Source organism: Varanus komodoensis, unplaced genomic scaffold, assembly GCF_004798865.1.
Source record: "Varanus komodoensis strain SLA01 unplaced genomic scaffold, ASM479886v1 scaffold8, whole genome shotgun sequence".
Classification (NCBI taxonomy): Eukaryota; Metazoa; Chordata; class Lepidosauria; order Squamata; family Varanidae; genus Varanus; species Varanus komodoensis.
Window position 1 is genome coordinate 24,280,390 of NW_025336481.1, and position 24,950 is coordinate 24,305,339.

General features: G+C 41.7%; 2 protein-coding genes across 3 annotated transcripts in view; one reads left to right on the forward strand and one right to left on the reverse strand.

The window, feature by feature from the left end:
* On the reverse strand, positions 1-23,755 carry PLEKHG7 (pleckstrin homology and RhoGEF domain containing G7). The gene is made up of 13 exons (XM_044455191.1): positions 23,162-23,755; positions 15,209-15,310; positions 14,822-14,971; positions 13,518-13,613; positions 12,173-12,268; positions 9,928-10,041; positions 7,296-7,467; positions 6,841-6,956; positions 5,992-6,085; positions 4,611-4,690; positions 2,929-3,088; positions 650-747; positions 1-108 (listed from the first exon to the last, which is right to left on the reverse strand). The coding sequence occupies exons 1-13, from the start codon at positions 23,753-23,755 to the stop codon at positions 1-3; spliced, it is 1,980 nt and encodes a 659-aa protein (XP_044311126.1).
* LOC123036311 (opsin-VA-like) overlaps positions 23,495-24,950 on the forward strand; it is a 17,527-nt gene continuing 16,071 nt past the window's right edge. The window contains exons 1-2 of one of the 2 annotated variants that reach the window (XM_044455460.1): positions 23,495-23,638; positions 24,636-24,815. In XM_044455460.1, coding sequence (XP_044311395.1) covers positions 24,665-24,815 — 151 coding nt within the window. In that variant the 5' untranslated portion in view covers positions 23,495-23,638; positions 24,636-24,664. The remainder of the gene's footprint in view (positions 23,639-24,635; positions 24,816-24,950) is intronic. The other variant, XM_044455461.1, reaches the window with a different exon arrangement.

The following is a 24,950-nucleotide window of genomic DNA, read 5'->3' on the forward strand; positions in this document are numbered from 1 at the left end:
CTAAATTTCAGATGATTCAGCAGGTAAACTGAAAAATGAGGTTTTGGAAGAGTTTTGTCTATTTGCATAGTTTGAGATTGCAGCTTCCATCTGTGACATCCATGTTTTCTGTAACAAGAAACAAAAAACTTTTAGCTTTGTTTTACCAAACCCAAGCAATTTTAGAGTGCAGTCCTGTGAATATTTAGAAATTTAGACATGGGCGCTGTAGGTCTTTTTCTATTGGAACATGCATAGGATTGTGCACTTAGTGTTATAAATGCTTTATATGGCTAATAATCTGTAGCTTGTTTATCAGGTGTGGAATTGGCTTCTCATGTATAGCAGTAATTGAGAAATTCCCTTCTTAGTAAGTTTCTTATGGCAACAAAAAGGAAATAAGGTTTTGCTTCCACTCTCAAATTTACCTGTACACAATTTTCAAGGAACTGCATCTATTGATAGATGCTCTAGTAAGCAATAACTTCTGTTCATATTTATGGTAATTTTTAGAATAAAGAGGTACCTTGCTCTGATGTTTTGGGGACTACTGAAACAGTGCAGGCAAGTAACAGTGCAAATAATTGGGGAAAGGATGTTAAAATTACGTTGGACTACTCGCCTGTGTGAATATATTTTGAGCTTTTACGAAATGTTGCAGTATACCTACCTTGATAGACTCAGTCTGTGCCTGTAGTAAGAAGGCTGCTATGCACTGTTGATACCTATTTTCATGCTGTATTAGAAATGCATTTCGCAATCCAAAAACTAGAAAAATGATTAATACATGGTAAATAATTGTACCATGCCTTCAGACCTATTTAAGCAATAAATATCTGTCTTTCTATGAGAAACATGGCTGTTTAATTGGATAACTATACATAGCATAGATCAGATAACTACAGCACATTACCAGTGAGTTATCATAATCTATTTCAGTGGAACAAGATGCATGGAACCTAAGAGGTTTTACAACCAACCTTTTAAAAAATGATTTCATAAGATGCCAACTGAAACTTACCTACACTATTATGGTACTACAAAGTCCAGCTCTCACTTCTGCAGTTCTAACCCTAGACTATGGCTTGTGGCATGTGCACTCACTATAAATACCAGAGATAATGTGCATGTGACTTTTCAAACTTTTTCTGCTTCCCCCACAATAAAACAATTGGTGTGTTATATTTGTTCATGTTATAAACATAGTTGATACTGTGCTGTAATGACCACAGAGCAGAAATTGCATGTGAAAACTACTGGTCCATTATGTCTTGTAAACTAAAGGAGTTCTCATCACAGGCTCTATCTTGGTTCAGATATAAAAGTAACTAGGGGTATGGTATAGGGAGTGATCCCTTTCTCTACAGGGAAACTTTTAAAAAGAAAAGAAAAGGCAGTGGACCACCTCCAGCAAGGTAGCATCTTCTGTCCTGGCTTAATATTTGATGGAGATGTATATTATAAAGTTTCATCCAAGACTATCAGAAAAATGACTGACTGGAGAGCCAGTGTGGTGTAGTGGTTAAGAGCATGGGACTGGTACTCAGATGATCTGGGTTCTAGTCCCTGCTCAGCCATGGAGCCAACTGGGTGACTTTGGGCCAGTCACAGACTCTCAGCCCAACCTACCTCACAGGATTGTTGTTGTGGGGATACGATGGAGGAGGAGATGTAAGCTGCCTTGAGCCCTTTGTAGGAAAAAGGCAGGATATGAATCGAAAAATAAAAGTAAATAAAAAAGTGAAATGTGCTGCAGTAGAATATTATTCCTGCATCAAAGAGGGCCTCTCATTAAAACATGCTGGGAAATGGAAAAGCTAAGTTTCCAAGCACCATTGGACAGTCATTTCTCATTTAAAATAACTTGGCTCTACCATGAAACCAGTGTTACAAGATAATACATTTCAGGAAGACTAGCACTCAATGGCACTTCAAAGACTATTTTACAAAAGACAAACTATCTGAGCCTGTTATATAACTTCATGTAACAAACATACCTTCTTTAAAAATTAAATATGAATTCTAAAGATAGTCTTATCCAATTTCTAAGTGTCACAAGTCTGATTGCCAAGTTATTAAAAATGTCCATCGAATTAATTCCTGAGAAGTGAGAATAGATTATTAGAGTCAGGGCATACATTCTGAACTCTGCAGAACTCCAAGAGCTTTTGTTCCACAATGAACATATGATGCTCTTGCACTATTTATCTCCTGTCTTATCTAGTTCCCTTCATGCTAATGTCACAACTGCTAGAAGTTTTGGTTTATATCAGGGTTGTATCTCACTTGTTAGAGAAAATTTATAAAAGCATTGATCCAGTCCAGCCTTCCTCAGTACCAACCAAGGGATATTTCGGCAAAAATAGTTTCATTTAAAGTGTGAACTGTGTGAGATACACGCTGAAAATGTAATACAAGTGTTCTACTGATGGTAGAGGCTGGGTGTGAGAGCTTCAGTTTTGCCATTTCTGTTTTGGCTGCCAGGACTTGCATTGTATGTATAGCACATCCGAAACTGACATTGCAAAGAATGGAACATAGCAGCTCCTGTTCTGTTAGCCCTGTATGGAAAGCATAGTTTTCATAGTTGAAGGTGCTTTGATCAAGGTATGACTTCCTGTGCTGTACATCCATTTATGGAAGGTGTCTGGTCTCCCACTAGCCTTTGATTAATCAGATTTTGAAGACATATAAAATCATAGAAAGGGGTACCCTCTTACTCCTTGTTCTAGGCTGTTTTGGGGAAGCGCTGAGATAGGAAAGTTGAAATGAGGGGGAAGCAACTGGTTCTTGTGAATTAATATTATTATTATTATTTTCCTAAATTATGTTAAAGAGGACTAGTTTAGATGGACACACAATGTATCTAGCCCTATATGGATGCAGTATAGCTCTTTATTTCTTTTTAGAAGTTTTAACTGAGCCATATGTAAAACATGCTTAACATACCATTTCCATGGAATGAATCAATATTTTTTACTATCAGTCTGTTTAATGGAATAGGTTGATCAAGCACTGTGCAGTAACTGCCTTCTTCAAGCAAAGATTGCAACTCAGGAGTGAAGACAGGGCAAACAGGTATTAAATTGAAATCAGAACTTCCATATTTCTGAAATAAAAAGAAAAAAATATATTAATGAAATATTCCCTACCTAGTTGTTCTGACTTGTAACTGTAGATTTTCTTATTATGAAGTGTTTGACTTAAATTTGGAATTGCAACTTTTGAAATCCCATCTCTGATAGGGCACTGAAACTAAAACTGTTTTTAAACCAACATTAATAATAAATAGGTGTATATTTGATAGCTACATTTACAGGTTTAAAACTGTATGAATGCCATTCCCAACCTAGTGGCCTTTGGATGTTTTGGTCTTTAAGTTCTACAAGCCCCAGCCAATATGACCAAAGGTCAGGAATGCTGGGACTTTTAGTCCTAAATATCTGGAGAGCACCAGGTCAGGGGAGGAGGTTATTTTTACAGTGTCTGGAGACACTTGAAGGCAAGTAGAGCAAAGATGCTCAGCTGCTCTGCTTGGCCCTGATATGGTTAACATGGATAGTTTTGAAATCAATCCAGAGCCTCTCTAGGACCTTATATGCAGTTTCCATCAATGCACAAGACTTGAGACTGTGTGAACCTCCTTGTTTTGATTTTGGTTTCCACCTGGCAGCATCACCAGCAGTCACCACTGGCTCAGAAATGTGGGACACAAATGTGGGCCTTGAGAACTGGGGGCACTCTCAGGAAGAGTGTGAAGACCTCCAACCCCTTTGTCCTTCAGTCCTGCACCCTAAGCCTCTCCAACCATTGCCACTCTGAGGGACGGAGCTGGATTTCTTAGACATCTATGAGAGTTCAGAATAAACCGAGCAAAACCAATACAATGTGGAGCCAAGACTTAAAAACACTTCGCACATCGCACAATTGCTGTTAGAAGCTGGTAACAGAGATCCTCTGAGGCCCTTGCCTGCAGTACATTAAAAGTCTGGGAGACAGATACATGCCCCTGTGCTTTCCGACTCTGAGCACAGGCGACCCATGATTTTTACATCTTTGTTATTCATGCGTTGTTCCCTAGAGACTATGTTCAAAGATTTTTCACTTCAGAAAGCTAGCAGCCTGCCGCCTGCCTTCTTTTATGTAATTCTTTCCCTGAGTGCTAGAGATATTTTGAAGAGTTTTGCAGATGTGTATTAAGACACACCTTGAACTCTCTGAAAACACATCTCACACTACAGCTCACACTACCCTGCCATCCACCTTTCCACCCTTTTAGGATGCCACCTCTTGTCACTGCTGGTCTGAAGAGTTTGGTCAGCAACACGTAAAGGTTGAACAGTGGAACTGGGCTGCTATCTTTTTTTCTTTCCTTCTTTCTTAATGCAGCACTGAAAAGTGACTTCATTAATAAGCAAACTAGGAAGCCATATTCCCTGTATGAGGTACTGACTGGAAGAGGAGATGGGGAATTGTAGCATCCTTTCCCTCAGTTATTTTCTATTTACAGATGCAATGCACAGCCTTTTCCTCATTCGATGTGAAAACAATTTTTTAAAAATCTTTCCATAATATATGCTGCCCCTACAGACCAAAAAGTATATTAAAGAAACTGTATTATCATTATGTACCTTTTTATGCCGGTTAAGTTTAGTAATCAGTAGCAAATCATCAAACAGAAAGAGGTAGACGTCACTAAGTTTCATATGTTCTGAAGAACAAACAAAAAGATAAACAGTGTATATGGAGAAGGGAAAACCAAAATCAATATTTTCTTTTCTGAATTTACCATTGCACCGCTAAAGGATTCAAAGCATATTTTTTCTAGTGTCCACCTTCTGGAAAGTTTGTTTTATCAAACTGAACTGAACTCTGGGTTTTGTTTCTCAGCCATCTTATGAACTGATCTTTTTCTTCTATTGTCCCAGAGGTACAGAATTTGTAGCCCTACCTCATCCACAGAAGATAAGAGGCTCTTAGGAGAAGTCCAGGGGCATGTTTGCCCTCCACTGCTTCATGGAGCAATCTGTGGGTTAATTTACCCTTGGATTTCTAAAAGCATATCTGTAGGTATAGAGACCAAAGTCACCCACGGTGCAAATGAGCAACTCTCAATACCTTAGGGAAACTTGGATGCAGACAGGGGTGATTGGAGGTAGAAATGTTGCCAAGGAGCCAGGTAGAACTGGACATATTTCCTTTTTAGCCTGGATTTCTTAATGTATAAAAAGAATAGCATGTTCACTATATTTTGTAGTAGTACTTCATTCTTTTAGAAGTCTGGCCTGCTTTATTTTGCTGCCAGTTTAGCCAGGCACTGCCTATGCTTTGGTAAAATCTGTCAAACACTTCACTTTTTGAATTCAGTGCTTTATTCTGCTACCTTCACTAACACTGTTTCTGAAGAATGTGTTTATTGAAAGATCCAGACTTTGGCAATCTTTTGGGATTTTCTTTCTCTGGAATGGCATGGAAACTTTGCTCTCACATTGATTGGATCTTTGAAAATAATGATTTTACCAAGCTTTAGATTATAATTAATATGCACCACGGTAGCCCATTATGGATGCAATACTGAATCTATTTTGTGTGTGTCAGAAGGCCAAATTGATTTAGTTAACCATATACCTTCCCTATTCACAATGGAAGATGGAGATCTAACTATCCTAATTTTACTTGATCCTTGGTTCTGAATTGATGAAACAAGTGCCTACTGTTTTGCTGGCCATTATTAGAGTTTATCTGAATAATAATAACGATAATGATAAAATTGGGTGAGTTTCATTTGCTATTTTATCTTATTTTGTTACCAGCTCACAGTTAAGTTTTATTGCCCAGAATCAGATGCAAGAACTTTTGTATCACTCAAAGGTTTGGCTCCTGTGCTTGGATATGTTTCATTCTTTGAATCACTTTGCCTACCTTTTGTTCATATTCTCTCTTGAGCTTTATAGATGACCCCATCCTGTTTATTGTCTGGCATAGCCACTGAAGGTGAAATGCAATGTTTACCTGCAAGAGTTAATTTTCCCTCATGAACAAGGGATCTTTTTGTAGATGACAAGATGTTTTCTTTGGGGTTGTTCCTTAGTATGCTCTTGAGACACTTGCAATGGAGAAAAAGAAGAAAAGAAAACCAAGTAACAGGTGGGAAGTGAGTTTCTATTTAAAGGTATGAGTAAGACTGAAACTGTTGTACTTTTGGTGACTACCATGTTATGTATTCCACTGACTGCCTTAACTATATATATACTAACTATAACTATGTTAGAAGTGGGGATAGATATGCGCTGAAAAAGATCGGGGTACTCGGTGTAGGAGGTGAAAGGAAAATACATGACACATAAAATCCACAAAAGCATCAGTGTATCAGACCTCCCCCACAACGCCCCTGGAAACACTGCCAAAATTTTCCAGTATAAAATCTTCCATAGAGAAAATACATTTGCATATGCTCTCGCAAATTAATAAAAATGCTTCGGTGTAGATGTATGTTGCAGCCCTTACATTAAGTGCAACTTGTGCTTGTTTGCACTTTGTCTTAGTTTGTTGCTTGTGCCATTCACCACCACGTATCTCCACTTAATGGTGTGATTGTCACACTGCCTCCTATGATGACAGCATGTTGCATAAAATGGGAGGAATTCTGGAACTGGATTTGTGTGAGCGCTCATAAGACTTGCACATGAGGAAGTAGCAGCTGTGCAGAGCATCTCTGAAACGTTCAAGAGCTACTTAACTATTCTGAAGTTAAGCCATAAATTGTACTATTTGGCTCTCCGTGTTATTTTTAGAACTATCAGAAGATTTAAGACATGCCTTCCTAGGGCATATATTCAATACTGATAATGAAGTGCTTACCTCGGGAACAAAAAATCTTTTGTCTTGATCCCAAAGTGAAGGCCAAATTATAATTTCCTGAAGCTGTTTAAATTTCTGAAAATTGTCCAGCCATTTCACTTTTCCTTCCAAGTCCCCTGAAAGTGAGATGAACCGTAGGAAAGGATAGTTGGAATAAAACAGTGAAATCATTACAAAGTGCCAGTTTATGGACTTGTCATCATCATAGGCATTATCAGCCTATGGAGGGGTCTATTCAGAGCTAACATTCTGTGCATATTGAAATATGAGGACCAACATTGTGTTTGTACCAAATGTGAGTCTTTGGTTTATTGTTTCATCTCATGTTGCATTTTTTGCAGACAGTGAAGGCATTCACAAATTATGTTCTTCCTTTTTGGTACAGTCTTAATGCATGTATATCTGAGCAACACAGAACAACCCCCAAAGATAAGGTGTTTTGTACTTCTACTCACGTATTGATTTTTCCACCTTGTCCTTAAGTGAATCAATGACAGTTTTCTCTGCTGCCTCTGTATTTTTCCAGATATTCTTCAGGAGGAGAGGATAGCGGGTCAATTTGTGTAAAGGGGCAACCAGCAGTTCTGATAGATGGAGTCGTTTGCACAGTTCATTCTGTTCACACCACTATTAGAGGCAAAGGAAGACTATTTAAGGAAAGCCCAAGTCTTAACAGAAAAGCAAACAGTTCTTCATACACAGACTAGTTATCTGATATGCCAGCAGTATCAGTTTCTTGCATGAAATAAATTCTAATGCTAATTTTAAATTATGGAAAATTATAAAATATAAATCTATTAAATCTACAGTTTTCAAAGGGTGTGCACAAATTATAAATATAAAACTAGTATATAGAATTGACCATATTGACTTGTCCATAAGAATAACACAGAGGTTATACTAAACGCACTGGGAAGCATCGAACAAATGTATCTATAGCAAGTATGCATATAATATGTTTTTGGCACACATCTAATCTCAGGGGGGAAGGTTCTTCCACATTCTGGGTGCCCTGTTCTGAACCACCACAGACCAGACCACAGGACCATGTGTCACCACCCAGAGGGCTTCACCAGATGACCTCAAGGACTGAATGGGTCTCTAAGAGAGAAGACAGTCTATCAGGTTGAGGAATTTATACAAAATCTTAAATTAGCAGTCTGTGCAATTCCTTCAGCACAACTCTAACATGTTGCTGATTGCTCAACAAACTGGTCAAAGCAACCTGGATCAGCTCCACATAAAGCATCCCATAATAATCCATTTTCAAGATTATCAGTGCCTGGCAACTGTGGCCGAGCACTCCCAGTCCAAGAAGAACTCCTGCTGAAGCTGGGAAAAGGTGCTCTGAGACTGGGCCTCTGGATGAAGGATTCATTCAGAAACACCCCCGATGGTGCACCTGATCTTTCAGAAGGAATGCAACACTACCTGTAATAGGTAGTCCACTTATTGTTAAAGTAGGCTAGAAACACACTCAGAACTGGTGTAGCTGGCACAAGAATGATACATGCTCTGTTTTCCAGCCCCTGGGAATGTATTGCAACTGCTGAACCTTCTGTACAATCTTCAAGGCAGCTCCTCCCAGGGCACATTATTACAGATGCTTCCCAAGTCTCAAACTGGGTCCTTCGGTTGAGGAGCAGGTGAACTCCCTTCTCTACTGTAATGCCCCTATTTTACATTGCTACTTTCATATGGGAGTAAAAGGTATTTATCTTTTTAAAAATAGGAATGGGTATTTGACAATAGAGGGCTATCCAACAATATCGGACAAAATGATTAGGGTTTTGGAAACAAATGGCAGATGAACTCATTATTCAGTCATTGGCAAGACTTAGTATTTCTCAGCCTAAGTACCTCATCCTGCACAATGAGAGTTGGTTATTAATACTGCATTAAATAATGTATTCTTTACTGGGGTATTCTAAGAAGTGCTGAGAATAATTACCTGATTTGCACATAGTAGCAATTCCTGGGTTAGTTAGCCTAAGAATTGCTGGAATCCTGTGGGAATGAGGAACAACACTGCTTCCCACCTGCTCATCTTGCTCCCTGGTTGTTTGCTCACATTTCTGAAACTGCTGGGTTACTGAGGGACAAACAACTCAGAGCTTTAATCCCAACAACAATCCATGGTTTATCTCTTCCACAACAGCCCACAGTTCCAGGTTCAGACTGGATGCAAACTGGGAGGGGTGAGCCGAGGTGTGGCAGTTCATTTGCTCACTCCTCAGTGTGGCCTCAGTGATCCATAATGTAAACAATGTGGATTGGTGTGTCAGTCATTGGGAGCAGAACTGGACTGGATCCAAGAACTCTGTTCCTCCAGCAGAAAGTTTCCTGCATCAGAGGAAAGGGATCTTTGAGTCCAATCCTATGGATTGAAATACATATGGAAGAACTAGTGGAACATGCTTTCCAGCCTTGTCATCCCCTCAGCAGAATTTTCTAAGTTGTGTGAGAGATTGTCTAAAATTCTGAGCTATGTTGTCATGCAGGCAGCTGAGGAGGAAGCAGGGGTTCCTAAAAACCCAGTGAAGGCACCTCTAGCATGTGATTACTCATGAATGGGAGGTTGTTCTACCTTATTTTGAGGAATTCCCCCTTCTCTCCAGCCCCCTCTGTTGAGGGTAGATGGGGGCCCAGCAGCCCTCAGTCACTGCCCACCTCATTTAGGAGTTTTCCACTGGTCCTCAGGTGATGTGTTTGTGTGTGCATTCCCATGGGGATGAGGGGGTGTGAAACTCACATTCTGCCTATGCCTTTCCACACTTTTCTCTGACTTTCATGTGGAAATGTGAAGGCTTATTGTACACCTAGTGTTTCCTCTTTCCTTCAAAATAATCCACAAGTCAATGCCTGTTGCAATATTTGTTCAACTGAATCCTGTGCAGGATATGTCAATATAGTCCAATACTTGCTGTTTTCACTGCCACAAACAGAAGAGTGTCACATTCCATATAAAGCCCATATTCACCATATTTCCTATAACAAGCTATGTTTTGTCCTTCTCAGTGTAATGGTACTTCTATGACAGCATCCATTTTTTAAAAAATGGTTGTCACAATATCATGTTAGCTTTACTTTCAGATAGGTCCCAAAATCTTTCTTCTTTTTCATTTTTTCCAAGTAAAAGATTGCGGATGTGTAATTCAAGCAGTATATCTGGTGGCTCTGGCACATGTTTCCTTGGAAATACTGAAAGACAAATACACGAGTTGTTTAGCATCAGTGTACAAAAAGTGGGCCCATCCATTTCTTGGGCTTAATTTTATAGTGCTTGCCTATCTATGCTGAAACTTGGATATATTTTTTTTTCAATATGAACAGACACTGTTAATCTCTCCTTGTGATTTCATGGTGGTACCACAGATTAGGGTGACCACTTTAGACATTTTTTAAAAGAGAAAATGTTTCATCAAAAGAAAGCACATTTGAACATGGTAATTTATGCACACATATGTAAATATAGGCATAAATACTGTAAAGTTAACACCTCATTGTAGTGGGTAAGATGTATTGGCCAGGTGAGCTGTGTGTCCACCTAGTTAGCTGTTGTCCAGGTGGTAAGTGCTAATTAACTGCTTCATGGACTCTGTGTTCTTCCTCCAGCTATGGTCCTCCAAACAGAGGGTGCCTTCTTAAAATGGGCTTTCCTTGGTAAAGTAGACCCAAGGATGCCTCACTGCAGATCACCGAACCTTGGAATAAGCCAGCTACAGTTGAACACTTTTAGTACATGTTTCAGATAGTGGTCATATGCAGAGAAGGAACTTCTGCTGAATTCAAGGGGATTTATGTTTAGGATTGTTGTGCTATGCTTCACCTCCAGTTTAAAATGATTCATATTTTACTGAACTGTACCTTTTGTTTACAGAAAGACAAGAATTCCTGAAGGTTTTTAATTGTACTCCTGCTGCTCCCTTAGCAGCAGTTAGAAGAAGAAGAAGAAGAGGAAGAAGAAAGATCAGCTCTAGAGGGGCAACTGTTTGTGAGCTGCCCCTAGGCTTCGGCGAATGGGGCAGCATAGAAATTTTCTAAATAAATAAATTAATAAATAAATAAACAAACAAACTGTATTAATCTCATGTAGTGAAAGTAGAGACTTACTGGGGCATAGCAAAGCTCCACCAATGGGGAGGCAGGACACATTGGCCATGGAAGTTTCCCATATACCTGCAGAAAGCTCTGTGGGTGTATGTCTTCTACTTCTGTGGTATTTCTGTTACTGTTAAGCTCCAGTCTGGGGTTCTAAGGCATTTTGCCACCCAAGCCAAAGGATAAAATGGTGCCAACTGCATTCCATGTATTGCAAATGGGACACTATATTTATTGCAATACCCAAGGACAGAAACTAGTTCAGGGTAAGCAAAACAGGCTGAGTAGGCCCCTGGCTCCTCTCCCAGCATCACAGGATCAGTCCCATGCCTCGCTGGAGCTGTCAGCCTCCCGGTGAGCACTAGTTGGGAGTCCTGGGAGAAGAGCTATATAAGAATAAGTTCTTCCATCCAGAACTGGCCTCAGCAACACAGGCCTTCCTGTTTGCTGTAGTGCCTGCATCGTAACTGGCCCATATGCTGCTTTGCTGTCTCACCTTAGCAACTCAGGTCTTCTTGCTAGCAGTGGTGGTGAAGTTTAGCTCCTGCATCTTGCCTGATCCTTCCCGCATCCGGTTCCGGCTGTGTATCCCGCCCAGTTATCTTGACTTAAGCTACCAACACCTCTGTTTGTCTTCCTGGTTTTCAACCCTTGGCTTGTCTATGACCACACCCTTGGCCTGCCCTTATATGTACTTCGTGTCCCTGACCTTGGCCTGCTCTGTGACTACATCTTGGACTTGCTATTCTACATCATCACTGGACTTTGGACTCTGTCTAGTCTGAGACACCCTGCCTCCCATATTCCAGTCCCTGACACGTGGAAGTGTAAGATCATCTATCCCATGCCTCCGCTGAGGATTTCTCTGCCAAGATGCAACCTTATATCTACATACAGGAACTCAACAGGGCTTACTTTTAGTGTGCCTGTGCCCTGAAAGATATGTATTGTGATGTAAATGCTTGTTGTCCAGAGTCTTCATTAGATGCATGAAGATATCATCTGAGTGGGTATTTATAGAAGTACACAGAAAGAATTTGTTTTCAAAATTATTATTTTTTAAAATTCTGCTGGATCAGTCTAGACATTTATGTGTAGCTACATGCAGTAATGAGGTGCAACTCTTGCAGTGACTGAAGTGAGATAATCATTTGTTAGCTAGGATAACTCAGAAGTTCTGCTTCCCTACATTTACCTGACGCCCATTAATGAGTATGTGTTGAGATTTTACCTTGGTGAGCACAGAGGTGAAATCTATGGAGGGTGTCAGTTTGTTCAGGTGATCCTCTATAGTGCTAAAGAAACTGGTCACAAAACATAGGCTCATCTAGGCAGAAAAAAATCATTATTTCAGATGCCTTTTGGACTTTAGACTTTAAGATTCACAGGGACTTTATTTTACTGTGATTTTACTGGTTTTGATAAAAACCTTTCCAGCCAGAGTGCCCCCTTTCCTACTGGGGCCACATTTCAGAGGTGGGCAGGGCCATACATATCCCTAATGGATATTCATTCATCTATACACCTAGTGAAGGCTTCTGAGGTCCCCTGGGCAGGATACCCCCAGCAGTCCTCTTCCTGTGCAAGTCTTTCTCCTCATAGTCATTTCCCCAAGCTGCTTTCCTCCCTCTTCTTCTTTCTCATTATCGCTACCTATTGCTTCTTGGACAGTCAGCGACCCAATAAGCACACCGTCAGTGGAATCTGCTGCTCTTCCTTCTCCACTGCTACCACTGGGCCAGAATGAGAGGCAGGTGAACAAACCGGGGTCATCACTGAAGAGGAGAAGCAAATGGGACTCTTTCAATGGCCCCTGCTGAGGCACGGGCTCTTGGCAGCTGCCTGACTACGCTTACCCTTGATGCTGGCCCTGCGTGCTTTCATCCCCCTCCATAACACACCTGCACTCAGCTACCACCCCCGGCACATGGGTGCACATCCCGCTTTGTGGAGGCCAGGCGCCTCTTGGCCTCACTCCATTAATTGTGACACTTGTGCTGGCACTAGGCCCCCACCATCCAACCTCCTGCACAACTGCACTCCTGCACTGCAGCGCTGGGGCACGACTTGAAACCGAATGGAAATCGCTTACAAGGAGTTCTGTCTCCTTGCAGATTGGAGACTATGAGAATTAAGCCTTCTGAACGGGCAGGGAATGTGCTTGGCCTTTTTCTGCCTTGCAACAAATGGAATAGCATAAGAACTAGCGGAGCACGAACAGGCAGAGAAATGTTTCCTGGAGCATCAGAAGATGGATGTCAAGCAGGGCCGGCACATATTGCTTCAGTGCCTCAAACTGTCACCCAGGGACCCCATGCTATGTAATTGAGGGCCATGTTTGGCCCACAGCCCAACCACAGCTGCTTTTACACAAATACACTAGGAAGCCTAATTTCACATACTTATGTTTTTCCCAAAGTGATTATTTAAATAAGCAGGCCCTAAACTGCTTTGATCCTATTACTGTAGTTATTTTAATTGTTTAACCATTATGTTTAAACAGTAGCGTGGCATGTTGCAGGGCAGATACATATTGTTTTCCGTCAATCCACAATTTAAAGCTTGTCTTTATTCACCTCATTTAATTCTTCCAAATTAGCAAAAAGTAGTCCAGCGTCTACATCTGGGAGGAATTCTTTGCTTTGCAAGTACCTTAATGTATCCATAAATACCTTTGTAAAAGCAAATTTCCAGTTAGTTATTTTGCTCCTAATCCCTGAGCCCCATCATCACAACAAGTTCCTTTACTTCAAGAAATGGTTAGAATTAACTTCAGGGGCCTGCTCAACCCCTGAAGTTACCCTGCTCTAGATTCCACGTTACTTAGGAAGAAGCAACTTGTGTTACAGATATTAAATACTTTATTGACTACAAATATATTGCTAGAATATGGGTGCAGAGTAGCAATAGGCAAGTAAAACAAGGTTTATGCAAATGTCCTTTCAGACTATAAGGCTCCCTTGTATGATGGATGTTTTCCCAGGGGTGCTGAGGAGCCTGGGCACTGCAGGTTATACACAAAATGCTGATTCTTGCTAGCCATGTTGCAGATTTTATAGAGGCCCCTCTCCCTTCTGGAAAGCACTTGAACCTGTCAACAGGGGCCAGGAAAGGCAGGAGGTGGAAATAGCTCAGTTGTCCTAGTCGACCCTCATCTAAGGAAGGTTCTACATGCTGCTCCGCAGTTTATAGAGCCTGGTACCTGTTTATCTGACCAGGTGTAGAGTTCCTCACAATCACACAAGACCAATAGCTATCTAGTCTAATGCTTCTGATTTAGAGGATTGTACTGGGCATTGTGAATACTTCCCATGGCCTCCTCATGATGTGGCTTCGGGTCAGTTCCAATACATAGTTCCTCACCCAAGTCTGGTACAGAGTTAGAACAAAGGGGTGCTGGCAGGACCTACTTTGATTCTAGTTTCACATGATTCATGGGACCCAACTGAAGTCATGTAGGAAAGACTTGCACATGAGCTCAGGAATTTTAGAGCCAGAAATCAACTTAGCACACCCAGCAATTAAATCCCCTGCTGCTTACTTCTCCATTCCCACCTGAACCTTCTTATTTTCAGCAGAACAATTTATGGGTGGGAGGAATTTTGCTGTAGTGATTGTTAAAGAGCTGGGCAGTGAAAATCTTTGCCAGACCATTTCAAATCACCCACAGATCTAACAGGAGATCCTGATCTTCCTTCTGCCCACTGCTGCTCTAGAAAACATAATGGATGGACTTCATTTAGGTATATCTGAGCTGTTTATTTTCGTCTAGCATGCAAAAGCTACCCTATGTAATATTTTACTAAAGCAACAGCACATGAAAAACAGCAGTCTAAAAGTTCTGTACAGCTGAGACAATAGTTATAAAATTCAAATGTACCTTTTTGAGAACCAGGAGATGATCAAGCAAGTATGTGCATTCTGTTGTGAAAAGTTCCCACACTGCTTCTTTCTTCCTTATTTCTATATGATCACCAGTGATTTTAGGCTCAAACTGATGCATCTCCATGATTTCATGCCACGATTTATCCTGCCAGTTGAAAATACAGATATTCTGCATCATTGTTTGGGCACCTTTCTAAATGAACGGCATTTTTGCCTTTCATCCCTGAAACTATTGCTATGTTTTGGGTTATCCTTGCTATAGGGTTAAAATTCATACAATATAATAATGACATTATTAACACTCACCATATTATAATTAAGGAAATTTAAGACGGGAATAAAAATGAAGGTCAATACAAAAGATCTATTGGTATTTTCATACCTTGATGCTGTGAAATTGATAGCCACAACATTCTGACATCTTGATGGTTATAGTAGAAAGACAGTTTTCCAGGTCTGATTTTTGCTTCTGTTTGTCTTTATTCTGCTTAAAGATAGAGCCTATATGTTAATTTGTGAAACCTGCTGTCATACATTTAAACACAGAAAGATGGAGATTTCTAAATGGTACAAACAACACATAGATCCAAACTAGGGTCAGTCAATACCGACATGGAAAATAGGCACGCCAGTAGAGTGAAAGATGGTGATACTGGGCGTGGGGAGGAGGGGGACAATTTGTGGGTCTTAACCTACCTTCATGTGTCTCTCAGTTTCATTTCAATAGACCTCAGCATGCAATCAGTTCAGACCTTTGGTAAGATGTTTATCTGTGAACTACTTATGGATCTTACTATAGTAAACTGTTTCCAATATATACAAATATATTTTTCAATTGGTAACAATATCAGTTAGGGTTGGGGAGGGAGCTCGAAACCATGCAAGATACTCACAGTTCCTATTTTAGCAAACGGCCACCAGGGCTTTTTGGATTCTGAAGTAGGGAACAGAAAAAAGGGTGCTGTTAGCTAGAATAACCGAAGCCCTTCTACAGAACATTTGACTTCATGAAAAAACAAAATAAAGGTGGTTTATTTCAATAGCATGTGCATCTTGCCCCTAAAATCCTAACCCATGTTGCCCTAGCAGGCAGAGGCCCCGCATAGCTGCCTAGCAGAGAGAGTGGCTGGGCTCCTAAAATAAGTTGGCTGAAGAAAAATGTTCTGATTCTTTTCCCTGCGTCCAGCTGTGCCCCCACCGAACACACCCTAGACCTAGACAGTCTTTCTGGAACGGCACTGGAGGGTGGGTCACAGAAAGCTACTTCGGTCCAAATTCAAGGCTGGACATACAGCAAGTTGACTTTGATGAGGTCCTTCTGCTTGCAGCATCCTGTGGCCCACCCAACGTCGTTCAGGAGTCCTCGGCAGGGAGTTGCAAGTAGCTTCAGTGGGAGAGGGAACAGTGAATATTGTTTCCATTCACTTTGTAAGTTAACTTATTTTAGGACTCAAACCAACATATTTATAGCTGAACCAGACACAGTACATGATAGTCACAGCCTACATCTCGGTGGGACTCCTATACACTCAGGGAGATCCAGTAAGCAGGGGTTCCCACAGTCTCTTCAGAGTGGGAAATTCCCAGTTTGAAGTCCATGGGGAAGCTCTTGTTCACATGGAGCTCTTCTGTGCATATTATGCTATGGAAGATGGAAGAGGAAGAGGAGGAAGAGGAGGAGTAATCAAGGCTTGCAGTTGCTCCTGATCGGATGCATTCCATAGCAAGTACATTGATTACAGGGGTCAGGTGCGCATGTAAGAGATTGCTCAGGCAAGTGTCCTTTGGGATGCCCTCCCTCTCATGTTCATTCCACCTGAGGGGGGTCTGCATGGCGATGCCCAACTGTCCAGCATCTGCTAGCATTGCAATAAGCCTCTTTTAAGGGTGCCATGTTGCTTCTGCTTACAGAAGAGCTATTCATCTCATCACAGCTCCTTTCAGTGATGCCAAGTTTTCCAAGCTCTACTAGCAATGCAAGCTAAGAAATTCTCTACATGAGGGGTTTCAATTGCTGCTGCTTTTGTCCAGAGAAAAATAGCATTTCTTACACTAGGCCTTTTCTTCAAGCTTGTATCTCTCTGCCTTTCTGTATGTTTTATTAACCTACCACAAAATGGAGCTGTGCGATAAATGTAGGTTTTTCCTTTTTTCACAAGCTTTGGTTTGGTCTGCTTCAACAGAAAAATTAATACCATGTTTTCCTTGCTCCAAAAAGCTTGCCAAGGAGGCTCTGGGGGGTGGGGGCTTAGCAATGATGTGTGAAAAGGCCTCACAAGCTTCCGTGAGTGAGAACTCATGAATGCACAATTGATGTCTTGTCGATGGCGCAGAAACCACACATGGGATTTGTACTTTAAACCCCACCGAGCCCACTCCTTCCCTGACCTGAACTTTGTAGTGATGCCGAATGGCACAAGAATTTTGCTGCGCTGTCTGATATCAACAGGTCTCCTGGGAACATCTCGAATCCAGGCAAGCTCACCACCACTGAGCTCTGCCTGCGCTCTGCAGAGTTGTGTGGCCTGCAAGTGAAGGTAAACATTTCAGCATTACTCCTTCCAAGAATGGAGATGCAGTGTTGAGGGGACAGCTCCTGTTAAAAAACAGGAGACACATGCCTTGGCTTCATTTGCTATCCAAAGATGCCAGGATTTATCATCTTGGTATCAGAATTGCCAATTTCATGTCACATGAAAGCCAGTCTTCAATAGGTTTGTACCAACTTTTGTGCCGATTCCTTGCAAGCTAAAAGACAATGGCCTATAACGAGTGAGCATGTGATAGTAATTTCACACATGAAGGCTGCCCTGTGCTATGACATGTTCAGGTGCTAAAGTGCTAATGTAATTGATTAGCTTGCTCAAACAACCATAGATGATTTCTTGGATTCTTTGCATGTACGCTTGGAAAATACATATTGCAAATGAACAGTATTTCTTGATTGTCAATACTGCTTAGGGTATGGTAAAAGAAAATATGTACTGCATTTAGTCAAATATCACTCTCTCTGTATTTAGGTCATGGGTTCTAAAACTGTAGCAGTTATTGTAATATGTTACATTCTATTTTTCCCCTCTAAGATTTACTAGAAAAAATGTATTGTGATTGCTGGATGGATCAAAGGGCTTGACAAATATAGCACACAAGTAGGATTAATATGGCTAATGTGCTTTGAAGTCCTTAACTATGTACTGGTTTATGACTTTTACATGTTTAAAATACTACAACGATCAACAATTGGTTAAAAAAAATAAAGAAAGGCACATGGGGTCCCTCTGAATGCAGTCAGTCCTATAGGTGCTGGTGCTGGTGCTGGTGGCTTACACAGAAACAAAGAAACAGAGTGAGTCAGAAGGGATCTCCTGGACCATCTAGTCTGACCCTGGGCTGCAGCTGGCTCTGCTCATGACATGCCTACCATGTGCATGTCTAGCCTATTCTTGAACACACTCACTGATGGGGCCTCAATCACCTCCCGTGGAAACCCATTCCATACCCTCGGGGCCCTAACTGTCAGGAAGTACTTCCTGGCATCTAACTTGAACCTTGGTTCCCTGAGCTTTGAGCCATTGAAACATATCTTGCCCTCCTCTGCAGGGAAAAACAGGCCTCGACCCACCTCTGCATGACACCCTCTCACATACCTATATGTCACCAACAGACCCCCTTGGAGATTCCTCTTCTCCAGGCCAAAAAAACCCCCAGTTCCCTCAGTCTCACCTCATACGACTGCCCCTGCAATCCGGCCACCATCCTTGTGGCCCTATGCTGCACTGATTCCAATCTGGCTATATGCTTCCTGTAATGTGGAGCCCAGAACTGAACACAATACTCCAGTTGCGGGCACACCAGTGTCATATAGAGTGGCAGCAATACCTCTCTTAATCTAGAAGCCACACTTCTGGCTATGCAACCAAGGGTGGCGTTCGCCCTTTTGACTGCCACATCACACTGCTGACTCATGTTTAGCCTGCAGTCAACCAGCACCCCGAGGTCCCTTTCACAAGTGCTGCTCCCTTAACTGCATAGAATGCCATCCTGTTGTCCCCGCCCATATCCTCCTCTTTCTTCTCACAATAATCCTGTGTGCAAGTCCATCATCAGTTCCAAGTTGCCCAGTCAGCTTCATGGATTAGTGGGGATGAGAACCTGCATCTCACAGATTCCACTCCAACACTCAAACTACTGCACTGTACCGCAGAGGATATCTATCTGTGATTGCTTTTGTAGTAGAAACAAATATATATATTAGGGGCATAGGGTTAACCTTTAACCTCTATTTTCAGAGCAATTGCACCTCTTTCCATCAGGTAGCACAGGATTTACAGGGGTTTAAGAGTAGATCACAAACAATCTTTGAAGCATCTGGAACATTTGCCCAGCCACTGTTGGAAGACTGAAAGAGTGATTGCCCAGCAGGGCTGCTCTTGTGTTCACTACAGTCTCCTGCTATTTATGCCCAAATCTTCCTTATTTATGCACACACCAATATTTCCTGTAGTGCTTCACTTCAGGACCTGTGCTTGGGCAGCCTGCCTCCAGCATGGCTGCAGTATGCACACTTTTCTGTTTGCTGATGATCAAGTTTCTTTAAAAAAAGGCAAACCACACAACAAAATGGGATACATGCCCCATTCCTTATTCCTGATGTAAGGCACAGATTTCAAGAGGCCAGGCTTGCCAGCAGTTTGAATGTCTTGCGTAGCAGCTCCTGACGATCCAACTTGAAAGGCTGGACAAGCATAGAAGGGCATGCCGGAGAGCCAACGTGCAACCTGTCAAGCAGGTCTTGCTAACAAAGAAGTGGTTCCCTAAATTTAAATCATGCAATGATGTTCCATGGGGTCCCGAAGGGCTTGGAGCCAGGTTACTTGAAGGAGAGCCTCTTCCCACGTGCTCCTACCTGGTCCTTAGGCCACCTTCAGAGGTCCTTTGAAGGACATGAGGGGGTTTACAAGGAGGAGGGCCTTCTTGGAAGTGGCACCCCAACTCTGGAATCAGCACCCCAAAGAGGTTTGCCTGGCACCTTCTCGCCATTATTTTAATTGTTGAGATAATTTTAAGGTTTTGTAATATAGTATGGTATTTTATATTTTACTGCTATTGTGCTTTTCATTGTGTTATTATGGGTAAAGATTTGAGGCTGTTACAAAATTTTATGGTGGTGCTTTGTTAGATTTTATTGTTCCATTTTTGCAGTTTTCATATTACTGATTTTTATTATGTACATTGCAATCTTGTAACCCTCCCAGAAAGCCTTTTTGGCTGATGGGGCAAGATATACATCTAATCTAATAAATCTAATAAACAGAACTGATCGACTTAGGAACAGAGAATAAACCCCCTTCACAAAAATATAGGATACATTGTTTTTTCTACTCTTTTTTGTTTTTTAAAAAATATGAAAAAAACCACATACATACCCACTAGGTTTATGTAGATCTAGTTCCTGAAATAAAGCAAGATATTGTGCATTACTCTTTGCAGGGGTGGGGGGGTGGGGGGGAGGAGAAAAAGCCTGGCACTTTGTATCTCATACAGTTCAGCTGCTGAAAGGATCTATGAAAACACATTTGAGTGTTAGTGCTTTTCACTGAAAGGTGCAATCCTGCGACTGGCATTTGGTCAACTGAAGGCCCATAGGAAACAGAGAAAATGCAGTTCTACTGGCAGACAGAGAGAGAGCAAGTCCCCTCCAGTGGGATTCTCTCCCCAGCATCTCTTGCCTTGATCATGAAGAACATGAGTGTAGCAGGAGAGCTAACAGCAAGTGACCTAGCATGATCTATTAGAAGTTGAATACTGGAGATTAATATTTATGGGTTTTTCTCACCATGAATAAACTGAACTGATATTCGTGAGTTACTGAATCGCAAGGGTATTTGCTCTATTTTTTAGGGCAGGGCTAAGATCTTGAACCTAAGATTTAGAACCTGCCGTTTTGGTTGCAAAGGTAGTTTGGAAGCACCCCACACCTTGTGGAACTGGAGACAATTTGAGATTGGCAAACTGCAAAGCTGAAAGCAGGAATTCAGTATTTCTATTTGGATTCAGAAGCAGTATTTCTTGCATTTATTTGCACTGGGGCAATTGCTCTGTTTTTGCATAATTGGTTCTTAGTAAAGACATTTTTGTCCATTTCTTATCTTTGCAAATTTGATTCTACTTAAGCCCCCAAAACCCACAGAAGCAGGAGTTAGAGTGTGGACTGGTGTGGACTGGTGGTGGCATCTCTGCCATGGGATTATTCCCCAACTCACAACCCAAAGGTAGCTCTGCCCACAACTGAGGCAGAACCAATTCAAAACTCGCCTGCATTTTTTCAGAGCAATGAAAGAAAGAGCATCCAGCACGATTAGTGCCAAACTGTAAATGGCGTCTCTTTTCTGTGTCTCTTTTAAGAAGGGCAAATAGCAGCCACTCAGGATTTAAACAGGCTTTGAACTTTTGGACGGGGGATGCAGGGCTGGGAATTTGACAATTTCTCCCCATCATGGGGCTAATGAAGTGTCTCTCGCCAAGGTGCTTATTGCATTGGGAATTCTGTTTGTATTTCTAAAAAGGTGGAGTCATGCAGCTCAATGCCAGACAAGACAGGGGTGTGCTTGGGTGTAAATTGCTTTAAATGCACTTTGGACTATAAACTGAGCGTGTGGTGAGCAGGATGCACACCGGTCCCGGTGCCTCCTTGCTCTGCTGCTTGAAGCAGCCTCAGAACACAGCATCTCCAGCGCTTTGCCCTTGGGTTAGAAGCATTCACTCTAGGAATGCAATTCTGCCACTATAGCCATAAACCTCCAACTGTGGACACTTGCGGTCATCCTGTACTGACTGGGCCAAACATGATTTTCTCCTGCTGGTTGTCTTGGTCTTCCTGTATTTTTGCTGGATGGTCTGTTTTGCTCTTTTTAGCTAGCTAAATAGTGAGGAGAGGAGACTGGAAAGGATAGCTTGTATCCAGGCATCTCCACTCTCCTCCTTTCTCTGCTCCCCAAAATGTCCCCCTTTACCCATGTCCAAGGTTACCTTTTGACCTTGGGGAGCAACCAGCATGACTCTTCTGTGGCTGTGAGAGGGCAGCAGTGGGGGTCAGTTCTGCTTCCCACCTCTAAGGTTGGAATCCTGTCTCTGAACTTAGAACTGAGAATCTGTAATGGCACCTCAGATGCCTCCTAGGAACCATACAACTGCGCTCTAAACGAAACAACCTCATTTCTTTCTCCAAAGTTTCTCTTTTGCACTCAGGGTTTCACTCATAAGCATATTGTGTTCTTCAATGGACAACATCATCAAATGGTGGAATCTTAGGCTATATGTTACTGCATTCACGCTTTGCATTTTGTGAATTGCAGTGAGCTTCCCGGAGAGCTCTGACTATTGGGCAGTAAAGGAATGAATGAATGACTAAATGAAGATGAGAATGAAGGGTCTCATATGTGAAACAGGCAGGATCTCAGGGCTCTTGCCATCTGAACTGTAACAAAAGGATACAAGTCATATTACGGTGCAAATTGCAGCTTCTGCTTTGGCAGATGTAGCCAGATCCTATTTCCTACTTTAATAGTAATGAATTTACTCACTAAATATAGGTGTGACTGTCAACAGAAAGATTTCAACTTGGTTTATGCATACAATACACATAATAAGTTGACAAGAAGAAGAAGAATAAAGCCAAAGTGGAACAGAACATTGAATTAAAACTCTTAAGCTAGCTGTAAGAAAGCCAGAAAAGTTGGAACCTGATGCATTGTCCAGGCTTCAAAAGCAGCAGCTGAGAAGACCCTGCTTCTTCTACAGGCAAAACCTGCCCTCCAAATACAAAGGAATTAATTAATTAAATAATTAAAAGCTTTTCTAACCAATCCTCCACTAGAATCTTGGGATGGATTACAATAAAAAACAAATAAAACAAAACACCACAGAAAGAGGTATTTTTTGAAATATTCAGAACCCAGGTCATTTCACTGCCTACTCTTAGCCATTCTGTACATTACAGCATATAGATTACACTCAGAAGTTTTTCCTGTATTTGAAACAACTATGCCAGAATATTTAGATTTACATCTGCTCAGAAAATATATGAATATCTCAGATTATTTCTGGGTTCTTGGGAATTACTGTTTGGATCAATCCAATCAAGTCAGAGTATCTGGGTATAAATTAATTAATTTTGTCTAGTCCTAGTAGACTAATGGATAACTTTATGAACATAAATGATTGGGATTTAAAATTATATCATTTCACCTGAGAAATGGCACCACACTGATGTAGTTCCAGGAACTCTGGAGGTTAACTAGATATGACCTAGATTGTTACATAGTAGGTCATGTACACTTACACTGAAGAGCGTCAAGGACTTGATTCTTTGGACCAGCCTTTTGTAAACACAACAAACCATGGGAAAGCATAGCCCTTTTTGTTGCAGGCTTTTACTTACCTGACTCTGTTCCTGAGAATTCTGTTTTCCCTCAGGCAGGAAAGAAGAGCTGCAGTTCCTTGTGTTGTCCAAAGTTTGATTATCAGCGTGATCATCACCGTGCTGTGGTATAATTGATAGGGGTTCCAGTGATACCGAATTTTCTCTCCGAGTCAGCATGGAGCATGTGGAGGAGTTAAAATGCTGCGAACATGATGCATGACTTGCACAAGCAGGAAGAAAAGAGTCAGCTTGCAGAGACTGTTTGCCTGTCCTTGAGCGCTTAGTGCCATTCTGGAGGGGGAATGCTTGAGCAATGGATGGCTGATTGTTTCTTATCCTCCTCAGAGTTGGAGAAGTAGAAATCCTTCCTGGAGCGTGTCTATCAAATTGGTAAGGCAAGATGTCACCATCATCATACTCGACTGATGGAATTTTCAGTAGATGTGGGTCATTGTCCTGCAAGCCCTGCCTCCTGGCGATGATGTTTGGGCACGTGTCTATCTCCATGCCCGCTGGGGTTGGAGTGGCACAAGATGAGAAGTCAGAGGCTGCTTTGTCACCCTTTCCTATCAAATTCATACTCTTGTCCCATGGCTCTGTTCCCTGAAGCATAGGACATTGTGCTTCCAGATAGGTTACTTCCTCCACCTCAAAAGAAAATTCGCAATCCATTTGGTGCATCCTTTATTCAGAGTAATGAATGATCTATAGTCATTGGAATGGAAAGGAGAGTAAGTATTTCCTTCTTGCAATGAACATTTCTCTTTTTAAAGCAATACATTCTTCCATTTAAAAAAAAACACTGGGTGTCTTCTTACAACTTGGAGGAAGAACTGAACTATTCAAGACTCATTGAAAACTATTTGAGACATCTAATGGGGAGTGCTGTTAATTTGTTCTTTTGAATTATTTCTTAAAGCTGTTCATAAATTCTTTCAGATGGAGACTTCTGAATGCTGTATTATCTTATACCATTGCATCCATATCTACTGTGCATGATCTACTAGTTTCAATTGCTCCAGTTGCTTGCTGTTCTAAGCATACGAAAGAGATTGTACAGAGGAGGGCCTTTCATTTTCCCGCATCAGCACCAGTTCCGCACTGTCAGATTACTTCTCTCAAGTCTGAGGTTGGGTGAGAACAGAGGGTTTATTTGTGCATATTTCTGCACAGCCCTCTAGGCAGAGCAAGAAGCCCTGGGCTGTTTTCCTTTTGGAATTAACCCTTTGCAGGCCCTAATCCTTCTGAGCAAAAGGGTTGCTCTTCTTTGTGCTGCTTTTGTTCTCCACCTCTAGTCCTCCTTCTGTCTTATCTAGACATAAGAAACCCACTCAGCAGCCACTGCTCTCTTTCCTAAACCAGACCTTTCTCTGCCCATCTTTCCAAGCAGTCAGAGGGACCCTTGAAGAGGAATCCATGCAGGGAGGGGAAGCAGGAAGAGGAGAGAGACTTTGTGGCAAGAAAGAAGAGTTCACTTTATGCCTGGGAGAGCTAGAAAGGGAGATGATGGTCTGGGCACCTGCACCATGCAAGCCGGTGGCTCTCTCTGCTAGTCTGCAAGGAGTGGGTGAGCACAAAAGCACAGATCACTAGTCTGGGGAAGGGGAGAAGGAAGGGGCTGAGACTGTGGGGGGGGGGGAGTTAGTCTACACTGGGAAAAAGGGGAACTGCTAATTGCAAAGGAGGTTGGCAGACAGAGACA

Excerpts from the sequence above, each read along its gene's own strand:
- PLEKHG7 (XM_044455191.1), bottom strand. The coding sequence starts at position 23,755 with ATGGAGATAGACACGTGCCCAAACATCATCGCCAGGAGGCAGGGCTTG. Across the intron at positions 15,311-23,161 it reads TGACGCTCTTCAGTGTAAGT|AATAAAGACAAACAGAAGCA; the intron begins GTACATGACCTA and ends ATCTTTAAGCAG. Across the intron at positions 6,957-7,295 it reads CAAGGTGGAAAAATCAATAC|GGGACTTGGAAGGAAAAGTG; the intron begins GTGAGTAGAAGT and ends TCTCACTTTCAG.